General features: G+C 42.6%; 1 protein-coding gene across 2 annotated transcripts in view; it reads right to left on the reverse strand.

The window, feature by feature from the left end:
* The window catches only part of UBE2E1 (ubiquitin conjugating enzyme E2 E1), a 63,216-nt gene extending 47,871 nt beyond the window's left edge, over positions 1–15,345 (reverse strand). Inside the window, exons 1-3 of one of the 2 annotated variants that reach the window (XM_033131587.1) lie at positions 15,190–15,345; positions 13,873–13,964; positions 9,550–9,600 (exon numbers count right to left, since the gene is read on the reverse strand). In XM_033131587.1, coding sequence (XP_032987478.1) covers positions 9,550–9,600; positions 13,873–13,913 — 92 coding nt within the window. In that variant the 5' untranslated portion in view covers positions 13,914–13,964; positions 15,190–15,345. Of the gene's footprint in view, positions 1–9,549; positions 9,601–13,872; positions 14,058–15,189 lie in introns of both variants that reach the window. The other variant, XM_033131586.1, reaches the window with a different exon arrangement.
* Positions 15,346–16,234: the final 889 nt, after the last annotated feature.

Raw genomic sequence — 16,234 nt, forward strand, 5'->3', positions numbered from 1 at the left:
CTACCCTTAATGCTCACAGAGCTCTGCTGTCCCTTCACCAGTCTGGTTCACTGACTTGCCCAAGAGACACAATTTCCTGGCTGTCTTCATCTCACCCAGTAACCCACAGCACCAGTCTGCAACTTCAGGTTACACAATAAAAATGACTTCTCTGTGTCATCAATTTGAATTTAGAAATTTGTCAAAGTTATTCGAGTAAGATATCATACATAATTTCTCCTCCAAGTATTTATTTATTGCAAAGGCATACTGGAAGATAACCTCTAGTTGTTGGAAAATGTCAAAAGAAACTCAATAGCCCAAAGAACGGACTTTTAAAGAAAGTTAATGTAATAAAATATACCATATTTTTGAGACTGAAAATGTAGTGTCTTGACTGATAACTTTTGTGATGTGAATAAAAAGATACCAGCCAAATCACACAGGATGTTTGTGCAACTCTTTCACCCAAATCCCCTACACTCAGAATCTGAATGGAACCTGGTGTCTGAATTTTTATGCAAAAGCTGCTATGCACGCATAACTGCTCAGGTGGGAAGTACTAAGAGAAATATCGTGGGACATTTTCTTGTATGAAACTGTTAACCACATCCAGCAATGAGTCTAGGTATCTTATTGCCCCCCAACTTACTGTGTGTAACTTACACATTTGCGTCTTGACCAAACCAATCTCAAAGGGAGAAACTGAATTATCAAATTAAGCAAGACCAGAGTACCTGGGATAATCTGAAACAAATTAATAAAACATGATTTGTAGGTTGGAAAGATGATGCTTTAAGAGTTCCAGGTACATTCAATCAATGTAAACTACTAACATAACAGCCAATCTTGAAAGGATGAAAAAATATTGAATGATGAATAACTTAAGCTGTGTTAACACATGTACCCATTCATTCTAGTGCATTCACGAGTATGAACAGAGGACAAAGGTCAATGTAAATCCAAGCATGTAAAAAATTTTAAGGATGGCGACAGCAATTTACTGATTTTCCAATCTTCCCACTCCCTAGTATTTTTTAAACTAAGCCCTGCAAAAGGGATTCATCAAGACGTAATATATGAACCTGGCATTTAGTTGAGGCACCGACACTACAGTGTTAGCCGTAAGATCACAAGGAATTGAATCTAGTAAAGCAGAAGTTAACTTTTTCTGGAGGTAGAGAAGAGGAAACCATTTAAAACAGAAAATGAGAATCCATTAAAAATTACAGACCCTCTCCCAAGAAAAATTATATACACAATGAAATTCTGCCCTAAAGTGTAAAAATCAGATGATATTAAATCCCTTCTCTGGATAAACACAATGAAACCTTCTGGTTGGGAAGAGTAACACAAACGCCTTTTCTTTCTTGAAAATCATCCCCTCTTGTGCATCATCTCTACACTGGATCTGTCTTGTGATGTCAGCAAATTTGAAGGTGTAAAATCCAATGGTTACTTACTGGTCTTCATCTTTTTCCACCGCACAGCATTCTTCCAGAGTTAATGACAACTCAACTCAAAATACTTTCCACTCACAGCTTTCTGACACCAACTCGCTTGGTTTCCCTTCTCTCAGTCTCCTTTGCTGGCATCTCCTTTAGATTACACAACCTCTAAATGCTAGAGGTCCAAGTCTCCAACCTGGGCCGTCTTCTCCCAACACGTTTCCTTTTGAGGTGAGCTAGAGCCATTCCCCAGACGTTCAAAGGCCTCTGTATATTGACGTGTCCCACATGTATATGTATCTCAAGCTTCTATTTATCTCGAGTTCAAAATATATCCTCTGAGCTCCAACTACCTATATCTGACCTCTATTTAACACCTTTATTTGGATGCCTCATTAGCATATCTCAAACCTAACATATCCAAAAAGGACCTAACATATGCAAAAGGACTTACGCTGTTCTCATCCCAACACACAAACACACACCCTATTCCAGTCTTCTATCAGTAAAATATCACTATCATCTACCTAACTGCTAGAACCACAGAAGTTTGAGTCCTGTCTCTCATCTCCCATAGGCAATTCCTATCAGCTCCATGTGTTCTAACCTCATCTCCACTGCCACCACCTCAATCCTAGCTATCATTGGAATAGACCAATACTCTCTCCTCCTTTCTGGTTTCCTTTTGTCTACTTGTGCCTTTCTCCCAGCTCTTTTCCACTTAGCATGTAGGATGGGAAAAACCTTTTAAGTCATCACTGTATAATATCACTTCCTTGCTTTAAAAACTTGAATGGCTTCCCACTGTTCTTAGAATGAAATCCAAACTCTCTACCATGGTTTACATGGTCCCGCATCACGTGACCCTCTGCACCTCAGGGCTCTGTGTTTGTGCTTCCCTCGGTCTGGGATGTTCTTCCTGCTCTTTTCGCAAAGCTAGCTCCTTTCTTCTCATCTGTCTTTGCCTTCATGTCTTGTTAAGCCTTTTCTAAGTAACACCTCCTCCCCCAATTATTCTCCATCACTGCACTGTTAATTTCTCTCCTCCTAGCCAACACAATTTGTAGTTACTAATCCTTTTTGCTTGGTTGTTGTCTGTACTGGCCACTAAAATTCAAGCTCCACAAGCCAGAGGCCATGCCTGTTTTACTCACCCACAGAGAGCAGTGGTTAGCACACAGGAGACATGCTAATATTTTTTTTTAAATATGATTTGATTTAGTCATGCTGCTGTCGCTCTTGTACAACACTGCTTTCTGATTATCATCCTGACTTTTTGAGCTGTATCCTATCTAAAACTTTTCTCTAAGACGATTCCAAGCCGAGCTCTATCTATTGCTATTTAAAAATGTGCTTGAAATCTTTTCCTATTGAACTTACTCGGGTCCATCACACATCGATTTTCCATCTATCAATTTAAACAGATACAAACACCCAGTGTCCTGGCATTACACATAATGATCATCATTTCAATGCTGGTAGACCCTACAGGACCTCTCCATTGATTACTATTTAAAATTTAGTACCGACACAAGTCACTACAGACGAGTCAGACGTGACACCTGTGGCAAATGCACTGCTGAATTCTATGTAAGAGCTGGATAATGCCAATACCAGTCCCTTTATTTTGTCCTGCCATTTCACTTTGTCTTGTTCAGATTCTTTAAAAAGCAGACAGAATTCGGTTTTTGACTACTTTGTTAAACGTATCAGTGAACAGTACGCTGCCCCAGATAGCGTAACCCAGTGACAACTTTCAATTATGTTCTGCATTTGAAAATGCTGGCTTCAGGACTTTCCTGACTGGAGTGAGACATCACCTAGGCCTTTTACAGGTTTATCTCTACGCAGTGTGGCATGGACTCTACAAAACAATCCATAATCACTCACATATATGTTTCAAGAAAAGAGCCACTGACGTACAACAGTTCCTGGACTACGGTTCTCAAGCAAGGAGCTTTGATGAGCTTCTTAGCCTACAGAGTAGGAAGTTTCCCAGAGGATTAGAAGCATATTCTGACACCATTTACTAGGTCTTTTGTTTCACTTCAGAGCATGGCTGCAAACGAGAGGCTGAATAAGAATGGGCTCATTATGAAACCCTGTTTCACTCCACTGATGATGGGGAATGTGTCAGATGTCTCAGGCCAGTGCCAGCATCTCTAACATAACCAACTATCTAGAATAGCTTTAGGATTTTAGGGAACGTCTCTAGGAATCCCAATTTACTTAGCATCGCTAAACCCACACTCACTTGTTGGCCAACAGTAATCTTATAATGTCAAAACATGCAAATCAAAGGTATTGGTATTTCCTTTATCCATCTTTTCAATCTAGCCTGCAGCATGATCACGTCTTTTATATCACACTATAGTGGAGAGCTGCTCTGTGATTCCGGAAAGGTGAAAATTGCCAAAACTGCTTGGGTGCCAACTCAGAAAGACTGCCAGCAACGGGCAGCTGTAAAATGTGACAGCAATTTCCCCAGCTCTTTCCATTATTTTCTGAAGAGAGTAATGAAGACATTCCATTAAACCATCAGACCCAAATTAGGTTTTTGAGTTGGTGTTTTAACAAATATGTATTGTTTATCTATCCTTTCTTGGACACTGTAGGGATGCAAAAACACAATCCCTGCTCTCGAGGAACTTAAAGTCTACTGGGAAAGAATCAACCGAATAAAACTGGGGACAGATGCTCTTCACACCTACGTCAAAGTGATTTCTCACTCCTTTGAACCTTAAAACATGTCACATGCATTACTTTCCAAATACTATTTCAAGTACGATTCCAAGTTTCCATGTACTATTTCAAAATCAGTGCATGCATTTCTTACCACCCTTATAGATTATAAACTCCTTGAAGGCAGTGACTCTTCATATGTAACAGGCACTCTTAGTTTGTGACAGGAATTTAACATTCGTATCCCTTATAAGAATCCCTAAATACTGTAAAGTGTTGCCTCCTAAGCTATAAGCATTTTTCCCTCAATATACTGATAAAAATAAAAAAGATATCACTGTTAAAATGTTATCTTTTTTTATTTTGATAAAATATGTTAACAAAGTTTGCCATTTTAATCATTTTTAAGTGTAAAATTCAGTGCCATTAATTACATTCACAATCTTGCGCAACCATCACCGCTATTTGTTTCCAAAATTTTCATCACCCTGAAGGAGAAACTATACCCAGTAAGAAATAACTGCCCATTTTCCCCTTTCCCCAAGCTGCTGAAAATCTCTAATCTTCTGACTCTATGAACACGACTATTCTAGATATTTCACGTAAGTGTAGTCCATACAGTTATCTGTCCTTTTGTGTCTGGCTTGTTTCACTTAGTATAACATTTTCAAGGTTCATCCATGTTGTAGCATGTACCAGAACTTCATTTCTTTTTGTGGCTGAACAATATTCCATTTTATGTCTATACTACATTTTGTTTATGCACTCATCTGTTGATAGATACTTGTTTCCTGTTTTTGGCTATTATGAATAATGCCTCTGTGAACACTCACAAACACGTGTTTGAGTCTGTTTTCAATTCTTTAGGTATATACCTAGGAGTAGAACTGCTGGGTCATATGGTAATTCAGTTTAGCCTTTTGAGGAACAACCACTATTATGGTTTTATAACCCAGAAACATGGTCTTTTGGTAAACACAAAGGCCACACGAGTTCCTACATATTTAGTAAGGATTTCACTTCTGGATAGATTTCCTTCCTTCCTTCCTACCCACTCAGGCCCCAACTGATGATCTAATCTCCAGCAACTTGACCCTGGTTGGGGTGCTATTTTGATTGTATGGACATTCCAGTCTCCTGGTTCTCACTATTTTTCAACACTGCCTTTGTGCCCACAAAGGCAAGCACACTACAGTGGTTGCTTTCCAAGTGAAAATTATAATGAAACTGAAGATGCAGATGGCGGAGTCATATTATATCCTTAATGCACATAGTAACATCAGATGAATTAAAGACACATAAAAGAAAGGATATTTGTCACCAAGTGAGATGACACAGGATTCTCTAAAAGACGATTTCTGTAGAACCCATTTCTTATACCCAAAAACATTTAAAACATGCGAAACTGGGATGAGACGCCATTACTGTTGCAAGGAAAGGATCTCTTTTCACTCCAGGTTAGCAGCCTGGGACTTCTAAACTGACATCTCAGTACTATTACCACTGATTCCAGGAGGATTTGTAAAACCAGAAAAATACAACAATGGAAATTCACAGAAACTGGGAGGACACACAGAGTGCTAACCTAAAGCATCTCTGCAAAGGACAGGATGAGACGTCATGGATCTTTCTCTCTTTATTCCACAACGTCTGCATTTCAACTTTTCAAAAACATACCTTCTTAATTATTGTGCAATGGCTTAAAATTGTATTTAAAATATAAGTGATAAAAGGCAATGTTGGTTTAAAAAAAAAAAAAGATGAGCTATCAAAAGGAGCTAAATGGGCAATTCTAACACTATCACAGGCTAACAGACAGAAAACTCTAATCTCATTTGAACTTTACAACACTATGAGGTAGGCAAGCCGGCAAAAGCTAGGCCCTTTTAGTAAATGAGGAAAAGGCTGAGAAAATTAACTGCTCAAATGCATTACATTTTTTAAAAAAGCTCTTCACTTTAGCCTTAAGTCACCTTCAAGAAAGTATGACTGAGCCGTAAAAATTTAAAACCAACTGTATCTGATTACGTAAGTTCTCCCGGAAAAATAAAAAGCATTGACTTAGGTTTACATACTTAGGAAACAGAAAAATAATGGTCAAAATGTAACCAAGTCATATATAAGGAAAATTTATTTTTAATGTTCTCTACCATGCTTGAAATGTGTCATGACTTCTGAAAGACATTTTATCCTAAAATAGCAGCCCCCACATCTGAATTTTTATGTTTCAAGTTGCTATACGACTTGTTCGCTCATAATACAAACATATCCATTAAGTAAAATCTGAAGTTTAAAGGACTTGAGCAAAATATATCATTTATTATGTACAGACATACTGTCTACAAACATTTATGTCTACAGATTAGTTATACAGCTATAACTCGTCAATTTAGCACAGCTTGAGCCCTAAGCTATAAATAACAGCTGCAAAACTGACTCTAATGGCCCCGAGTTCACCGGCTATCTTAAAGGCATGATTTTACAATCCAAGATAGGGCATGCTTTAGGAAATCATTATAGTAGTTAAGAAAATATGTTTTTCCTAAACGAATAGAGCCAAAATGCAGGGAATATAGCCTAACCAAATGCATAGTACGTGAATTGGGAGACTATTTTATCTGTTTATGCACATATAACCAAATAGCTCAGAGATACCAAAGAATTTGATTTATATAGCAATATAGAGCAATTTTTAAATATTCACTTAAAATCTACCCAATATACCACATTGAGGCTTTAACTTTACATTATAACATATTTAGCAGTTGCATTTCACACAAGTTTTGAAGTTCAGTAACTTCAAAGGCAAATATTTTTGCCAAGTATAGTGCTAAAATTAGTGAACAAAAGCAGTGCACCTTTAAGAGAAGCAATTCTCACAATGATTTGCAATAATCGACTGACAGGTTACTTATATGGCAACTGCTATATTTTAATAAAGAAATGTGTTTAAATTTAAAACTACACACTGAATACTGGTTGAAAAAAGGCAGTCCTACCAAGGGTTAATACACAAACTACATTAATTGAAATTCAATTATTTAACACATTCAAAATAATTTACAGTTGATGAATTTACAATTTCATTAAAAACCAGGCTATCACGCTGTCACAATGAGCTTGATTTAAAAAATTATTAAAAAAACAAACATGCATGCACCCAATATGTCATTTCATTCATAACATTTTATTTGGAAGCTAACTTCAAAAAGTATCCCCACACTAAATTATCCATTTCTATCTCCAACAATAATATACATTAAAATATTAAATAGTTCAATCTCAGAAGGTACCAACATAAAACATAAAACCACAATCATTTTATAAGCTGAATATTGAGACTACTGTATAACATTAAGTCAGTAATACTACTAAACCAACCAAAAGTAGAAACTGTAATTCATGTTACTTAAACAGCTCTACTAGAAAATGTCTTCAGAAAATAGAGCAGTCTTTACTTTTAAAAGTCAACACAATGTACATTCTCTTGTAAAATAGAGATGCCCGTGTGTTTTCTCAAAATGTTAAGTATGTTGAAGTTTGTCTCCTCACCACCAACCACCCCAATAACCGCCCAGTTTGGTACTTCACCTGATCACAGGTAATGTTTAAAGGTTTCACCTTGAAGAGATAATTAGGAGTGTTTTGCAAGGATAAAAAGTTCTACCGTGTTTCCCCGAAAATAAGACTAACCAGAAAATAAGCCCTAGCATGATTTTTCAGGATGACATCCCCTGAACATAAACCCTAATGCGTCTTTTGGAGCAAAAATTAATATAAGACCCGGTCTCATTTTCGGGGAAACACGGTACATGTTCAGCAGCACAAATCTCTCAAACCTGAACTCAGTTAAAATGGTGTGAAACTAAAGTGTACTTATCCTATTTTTAAAAAGCAATTAATCCCATAAAAACCTTCAAGTTATTTACAATTTTTAAATTTGATTGCCCTTATTTGCAAGAAAGTCATTGAGTATTTTGATAAATATTATCAGTTCTAAACCATGCTTTGAAAACTTTATAATTATCAGCTAAAGTGGCCTGAACTCACGAGACAAATGGAAGAGACACAATACCAAACAGGCAGTAACTACAGATCTAGCATGGGGAATGCCCATGGATTCAACACAACCAACCAAGGGAAGCTCCAGGCTTCTACCTAAATGATTCCACAGAAATAAAAAAAGGAAAATATCACAGCCCTAAACTTTACCCACTTCTCCACTTTCTCCAAAGTCTGAAAAGTTTCTTAACAGCCAGGAAAAGAAATTCTCAAGAATGTGTGGTTCAGTTACAAACTATAAAGAATTTCAAATTCAAAATCACTTTCCTTACAAAACAGGACAAAATTTTACCAAAGAATGCTCCACACCTGACCAACATTAAGAATATATGTAATAACCAAAATGGCAATATTAAAGTTTCCACTTAGTCCACTAACCATAGTTTAGAAAGTTCAGTGTTAATAAGCAAAATATTTCACTTAGCTTTTCAACCTGAATATTTCCACAAGTTCGTTTTATATTCTGAGTATGGCCACTGAATATTTTCTTGTCGGCAACTTCTTCTACCTCTACCTACTATATGTTTAGCACACTTCTGAAATCTCACATCTCATTCCAATGTCAATCCTGAGAACTGAGAATTGAGTTAAATGTTGTTCTTAATTTTAATGGGAGTAGAAGATCCAAACAATTACTTTCCCTTAAACTACTGGCTGTTATAACAACTCCTTCCTCACTTCACTGTTGACTTAGTCATTTTCAACCCTGACTCAATAGTAGCAAAATGGCTATTCTAAATAAAATCAAGTACTCAACAACAATCCTTTGAGAACTGGTATCACACTGTTTTGAAAGTGAAACACACATATGTACTGTATACAATCCAAGTAAAGCAATTTAGAGGAAAACACCCCAACGGAAGAGTTTAAATCTATAAAACTTAAAACCTTTTTATCAAAGCCACAATTTCCTAAATTGGTCTGCCAAAAGCCCAACACTAAACTTATACATTATGGAAAAAGTTCAAGGATCCAGTGTTTAACTCTATGTTCCCCTAGTAAAGAGTGTGAATGACATTGTATAGCAAAGCAATTTCCTAAGCCGAAATGTACCTGAGCATCTAAAAGGTTTTACATCATCCTTAATGACATATGAATGATCCAGAATTAGGCAAACGTACATCTTTAAATTCACTTGACAGGTTTTCATATATGTAAAAGTGCCCACTCCAAATAAATCTATTACCTCTCTTCAACATATAACTGAGATTGTCAGAGGCTCATGAAAACATTACACTCAGGTTAATAAATTTCAGCTGTTACTTGATGTTAGCACCAAACAAGCATTCACTAAAGAATAAAAGCAAGTTTATAAGAAAAAAAACAAGATAAAGGTTAGAAGAATTTTAAAAAGAAACAAATTTGAAAGGAAGCTCACCTGCAGTTAGGTGGAGGGTCTAAAGTGATATCTGCCAGTTCCTTCTGAATCCTGGAGTCAGGGAAGGGAGAGAGAAAACACAAGAAACATTTAGGTGCTGGTAGCCTCCCAGCTGTAATGTATAGGTCTGCCAGATAAACCTAACCTCCTGCCATGATAACTGGATTCTACTAAGGGAGGAGGAAACTAACACCAAAAACTTCAGGTGCGTCATTAAGAAAAGACTTTTTTCCCACAGACAGCGAGTTGGTGGGCTGGGGTCTCCTGCTATCATCTACAACATCTGGGTTCGAATCTGGCCTCGCACACTAAGGCAGTTCTATTTCTTGATGTTTTCCACTTAGGAAATAATTTAAAGCTTCTCACTTGCAGACTAGTTTTCTGAATTGTACTAGACTGTGTCAGGGTACATTCATCCTTCCCTGCACCTCGCGTGCACCGGACAGAGAAATCAGAGCCATCGCGTGGGTGGGAAAGACGCGCCCCACAGACTCCGCCCCCCGCCCCTCGGGGCCCGCCCGGGTCACCCTTCGCACCTGGGAAGTCCTCACGCCCACCCCCGGCAGAGCGCCCCCCTAGGCCGCCCCAGGTTCTCTGTGACGATGACAACATGGCCGCTCCCTGCGAGGCCCCTCGGGCCCTAAATGACCTGCCTGCTGTCGCCGGGTGCCGGGCCGGCACAGGCCGCAGGGAGGACCCCTCCAGTTTGCCGCCCGGGCTCCCCACCCCCACCTGCCCGCGCCCGACGGCTCGGGCCGTGCGTGTACCGACCGCGGGGGTGAAGTTGAGGGACGGGTGGGGAGAGCCGCGCCGTGGCCCCGGGCGACTGCCCAGCACGACTCCACCGCGCCCCGGAACCTCCCGCCCCGACGCCGTGCGCGGGGCTCAGGCACGAACACCCCCGTCCGCCCCTCCAGGGAGGCCGGCCTCCAGTAGCCAGCCCGCGGCCCGCACAGGTGTACCCGGCCCCGGCCCGCGTCCCGTACGCTTGCTCGGACTCTTGGCCCACCTTTCCGGACCTGCTTTTGCCGGACATCCTCTAACTTCCTTTGAGTCTGCCTTCTCCTCCTCCATCCCATACTGCACACAGCACCCAGGACTCCCCAGTTCTCCATCTCGACACCAACCCACGACTCACAAAGACCTCGTCTCCCACTCCTAGGCCGACGCCACCAGCCCGTTCACACCAAGCCCTGGCCTTTGTCTTCTACTTACCTAGGCGCTTAGAGCATCAATTAATCAATTAAGACAAAGTTTGAGGCCTTTAAGCCTCTTCCATCTTCGAAACAGTGCCTTCTATTTCTACTTTTCCTGCTCCCCTCAAATAAAGCCCTAAAGGGCTATGTTTTAACTTCATCTCGCGGAGGCAGCACAGTAAAAAAAACAAAACCAAAAACAAAAAACTCCCCCCTCCTCCCCAAGGCGATCTTAATCACTATGGATACTTTTCTCTTTCCAAAGGTTTTCTGAGGGTAGAAAGATAAGCTGGCTGGATGCGAAGGGAAATAGGTTTTAGAAGGCACTGTTTTTTCCAGGTGTAGGTAAAGAGAATTTAAGCATGGTGATTGGGGAAGTTTTTTAAACCTTCCTATTGGAGAACATTTTCTGTCCCCTACAAATCTGGTCAACTTTAGAAAGGGGTTTGCTCACAATCTCTACGGAGGTCTACTCATCTGTGTCCTGCTAAATTCTACTGCTACCAATAAGCATTTCAGTTTTGAGATACTCAGATCCCTGCTGCTTGATTCATTATTGTATGTTAGACTAAAAGTTTGGAACCCTGGTTTCCTGATTCTTTACCTGCATATACAAAGGGTGCCAAAAAAATGTATACACATTCCAAGAAAGGAAAACTATTAAAATTATAGTACTCAATATATACCAATAACAAAAGATGAACACAAGTCATGTTTGACTTCTGCTATTACAAGAGGTGCCCAAAGTGGTTACCATCAGGATCCAGACACTTCTGATTATGGCGAACTACTGTCTGAGCAACATTGACCAAAGTATACATTTTTTTGGCGCATCCCTCCCCACGTATATTAGAATAATTGCATGTTAAGACCTATGTACACAGGCAAAAATATCCTCCCCAAGGATACTGTATAGAAATAGACGGTGACCTCACTTCTTGCCAACCCAACCTCTACTACAAACTGGTCGCAAAAAGGTAGTTGCTTCTTTAATACCTAAAAAGTGTTGATACCAGACAGCTTTATGCGCTTCATCTCTATGACAAACATTTGCACCATTTCCAGAATACTGGCAAAAGATTTGTAAGAGTAACTCATACATTATGTTCCACAGACTAATTCTTGTCCAGATCACTCTCAATGGGGGCTTTCCTCTACCTGTGGACTAGAAACCACTTTCCAATATGCAGTTTATTAATGGAATCCGTCTGCCAATCTGTCTTTTTAATGCTATCTTCTGGTATACAGGCTCATTCCAATTGTACGGACAACACCTGCCTTCCAAATCAATATATTTCAGAGTCGCTTCTATAGTATCCCACTAACATCAATTTCCCCTTATTCTGTCCTGGATACACTGTCCCTTCTCCGTTTTTTACCTTTACTATTAACCTTAGCTCTGCTTTAACAGTAACAGCCACTGTTTCAGCTAGATATCCAAGGAACTAAAACTGATGTTAACTTTATAGGTAAAATTACTGTTTGTCGCTTTCCACCTTTCATTATTTTACACCTATCATCTTTCCCAGGCATTTCCAAATAAGTTTTCAACTTCCTTGGAATAAACAGATAAATTGTGTCTAGTGACAAATCTCCCTCTGTAATTTGCTGACACAAAGCAGATTATTTTCTGTCTGAAACCTGTGCCTTTACCCGCAAATATATACATGTACACCAGGAATATCCAGCAAAATATAAAAACACTAATGACCTAAAGCAAATATCCTGCCTTAGGTCAGGCCAAAAGCTGCGCCAGTGTGGAGCAAGGAGCCCAGACCCTGGAAGAGAGGTGTGTGTATAGGGGCAGAGGGGAACAGATTAAGAAAGGCCCATTCAAAGTGGGCAGGGTAGATGCCAGGTTCTGGGAGAACCAGCACTGGGCTAATCAATAAGGGTGGGTTAAGGACTCCTGGGAAGCTGAGATGCAATCAAACCAACCCTCTGAAAATGAGAACAATCTTGCCAAGGCATCTTGCCACTTAATAGTCTAGACTTCTACACTATTTAAAATAAGCTCAAGTCACTCCTTCATCTGCCCATGGCTAAGTCACCAAAGCACTTTATCAACTTTTCAGTTTTCAAGTCAGGGAAAATGACAGAACAAACTTTCAAATTCCAAGTTCCAGGTTCACTACTCAGTGGAAAGATCTAAAGCTTTATGTTCCATTTTACTTTACATTCTTTTACAGAAAGATATCCCTATCTAACCCATCATTTGGATTCCTTACTATCTTTCTAGTTTGCCACTTTAAAGTTTAACGACTATCCTCCTGAGAGCAGAAGAATTGATGAAGAGTATGGGGGTTCCCAGGAATCTGCTATAGATTAAGGATCATGGGGATCAGCCGATATTACTGAAGGATGATGGAGGTGAAAAGTAGCTTCTTCCACAGACATAAGAGAAAAAGAGTAAAGAAAAAGCGCCACCACTTCAAAAAAAAATTTACAGTACAAGAGGAAATTGCATGAGAAAATGTTAAGTCTCCCTGAAATTTGGTAAATTGAATTTCTTAAACAGAAGAGAAGTATCATTTTACATCAAGTATTGATTCATTTGCCTCAACTCTCCAAATCAGAAAAATCTATTTAAACTCCATCCGAAAAGTTCTCTCTCTACCTATTAAATTTTTTACCCTGCTAACATGAGTTATTATTCCTTATGCAATTTGTGGGAGAAAGCTCTATTCAAAAAAGATCGTATGTGCAACAGGTGAGGAGGGCGTTAAGATGGTAACAGAAGTCGTTTCCATCGAGTTGTCTGGGCAGTTATTACTAATTAAATGCGATGACAGCCTTGGGGAGGGTCACAGATTAGTGATTAACAGGACAAATAATTTGAAATCAGATTGGGGGATAAGTAACACAAGTAATGAGGAGTCTTAGAAACTTCGACAAGAAAAGAGAGAAGCAAGCCACAACAGCTGCAGGTGGACAATGATTAAAAGAAAAAAAAAGAAGCAATAGAAAAAAAAATAATTAGGGTTTCCAAGGCCCTTTCATTTTTAAGAACACAGATCATGAGGAGCATTTAAGCTACCCTCCTCATTGGAAGGCAGACCAAATGCAGCAAGAGGCGGTTCGGGAAATAGGAAGCCTGCGGGGAGACGGGGGGTAGGAAGTACGGTACCTCTTGGCGCTGGTGGAGAGGAGTTTGGAGTTTTTGCTCATGCTGACTTTACTCTCCTTCTTCTTGGGGGTGTTTGTTTCTTTCTCGGTTTGCTGGTTGGAGGACGAAGATGAGGAGGAGCTGGTGCTGGCCCTCGAATCGTCATCCGACATAGCGAACCCCCCACCCCACCCCGCAAACAGCCCCTGCAGGGTGAGGGAAACAAAACAAACACAACCCTGCAGCCAGTGTAAATAAGGAACTCGGGTGCTGTCAGGAGGGCTTGGGTCAGGGGTGCACCCGGTCGCCCAAAGCCCTCCACTCGCTTTTCAAAGTCTTCAGGCCCATTAAAGCTTGTGCAAATTGGACGCGGCTTGTTTGTTTATTTTTGGCCCCAAGTGGGGGGATGCGATGGGAAAACCGTCAAAAGCAAAGCAAGCGGCCCCTCCCTCGCCCCCCGGGGGCTCCCCTCGGGGCTGGGAGGGGAGAAGCCTGGCAGGCTGAGAAGGGCAGGGCGGGGGCGCGGGAGCCTCCGCGGGGCAAGGAGGGAAGGTCCCGGAGGTCGGCCGGCTTCGGGGGGAGTTTTTGTCTGTTTTCCGGGGGTCACGGGGAACGGGTGGCCAGGGCGAGAATGAGGGGACCGGGAGCAGAGTTTGGCGAGGTCGGGAAGAGAGGAGAGGCGAAGAGGAGTAACAGAGGAAGCCGAAACGGGGGGACGGAGGCGGGGAGAGGGTGCCCGTGTGGGGGAAGGGAAAGGCCGGCGTGGGGGGGCAGGGGCGACCAGGCCTGAGGTCCCCCAGCGCCGCGCCCCGACGCCCCTCCCCGTGGGCCTGCCCCTCGGCCGCCGGACTCCCGGCTGCGCGGCCGCGGCGGGGGTCCTGAGCACACGCCCGATGGCCACCCCTGGTGGGGGTAGGGGTGTGCGGGGGGATCGGCCTCCTCATTGAAGAAATAACAATGAGCCAGTCAGCCCCTAAGGGGTAAATCCCCGTAGGCCCCCACCCCAGGGGCAAACGGGGCTCCCCCAACTCCCCCTCCCCCGCTCCCGGCCCCCTAGGCGGCCAGTGGGGGGCTCCCGGGGCAGCGCTGACAGTTCGAGGCACGATGCCAGCCCCCCGCCCCCGAAGCGGGCGGTCCCCGTACCCCACGCGGCCTGGGGTCTCTGCCCATCCCCCGCGGGCGGGCCCCGGACCCCTGTGGCTCCCGGGTTCCTCTCAGCACTCCCCAGCCTGGTGCCGGGCGGCCCGGGCGGCGCGGGTCCGGGGAGGCGGCGAGGGGTGTCCCCGAGGCCCGGCGACGCGGCCGGGGGGCGGCGGGCAGCGGGGGGGATCCCCGTACCTCTCTTTGTGTCTGGCTGCTCCGTGCCGCCGCGGCGGCTGCTGCTGCGGCTGCGGCTGGGCCTGGCCACTCGTGTCTCTCTCTCGCTGGGAGAGAAGCGGAAGTGCAGCAACAGCAACTATTAAACAGGCAATGGCTTCCCCCAGCCGCACACGCTCGCACACACACTCCTCCTCCTCCTCCTCCTCCCCCCTCTCCCTCACCCCTCCCCCACCCAGCCCGGTCCCACCCACCAGTGCTCCCCTCCCCCTGCACACCTCTGGGGGGAGGGGGCGCGAGGAGGACACAGGGGACCCGGGGAAACCTTGCCCCCTCCCCACCCACACCTCCACCCAGCGCCTCCTCGGGACGGCAGGGAAGGGGGCGAGGGGTGTGAATTTTCTCTCAAGTGGTTAGGGGACCTGGATCCTGGGCTGGAGAGGGGAAGCCGTTCCGAGATGGGGGCGCTGGGAGCGATTGGAACTGTATGGAATGGAGGGGTCACGAGAGGAAGTTCTTCCCAATAAGGGCTTTTGGAAAGGGGCAGGGGGCAAATTGGTGAAAAAGATGGTAACGTCTTGGCAAGGAGTTTGGACTAGAGAATGCAGCGGGAACTCCTCCTAAAAAGTGGTCAGTTTAAGGGGAAAAAAGAAATCCAAATCCCACATCAAGGTTTTCCTTTGGGCTTCTTCTGGCAATTTACCTGCTACTAGGTGCAGAGGTCGGTTGGTTTAGGCACACCTAGGAGAAAACCCCAAACTGGAGTTTTCTGCTCAGGCACGTGCAATTTTACAATTTCAGATTCTTCCAGTCACTTTCTATAGAAAGTGGTGTTTTATAAAAGTGATAGAAAGGGTTTCATGGCAGGTAAAACCAATGTGTAACAGGTTTACAAATGTGAGAAATCACTGGAAATAGACCCTATATGACTGAATTAGACTGGATTTAGAATTTTGGGTGTCAGAGTTTAGACTGAAATTTTGATGTTTAGAAAGTGGTTTAAAAGTTTTCGAGATTCCTGTACATTCTTCAGCTACGATATAAATGCTATTCAAATAATCACTTT

The sequence above is a fragment of the Rhinolophus ferrumequinum genome, chromosome 17 (assembly GCF_004115265.2).
Source record: "Rhinolophus ferrumequinum isolate MPI-CBG mRhiFer1 chromosome 17, mRhiFer1_v1.p, whole genome shotgun sequence".
NCBI lineage: Eukaryota > Metazoa > Chordata > Mammalia > Chiroptera > Rhinolophidae > Rhinolophus > Rhinolophus ferrumequinum.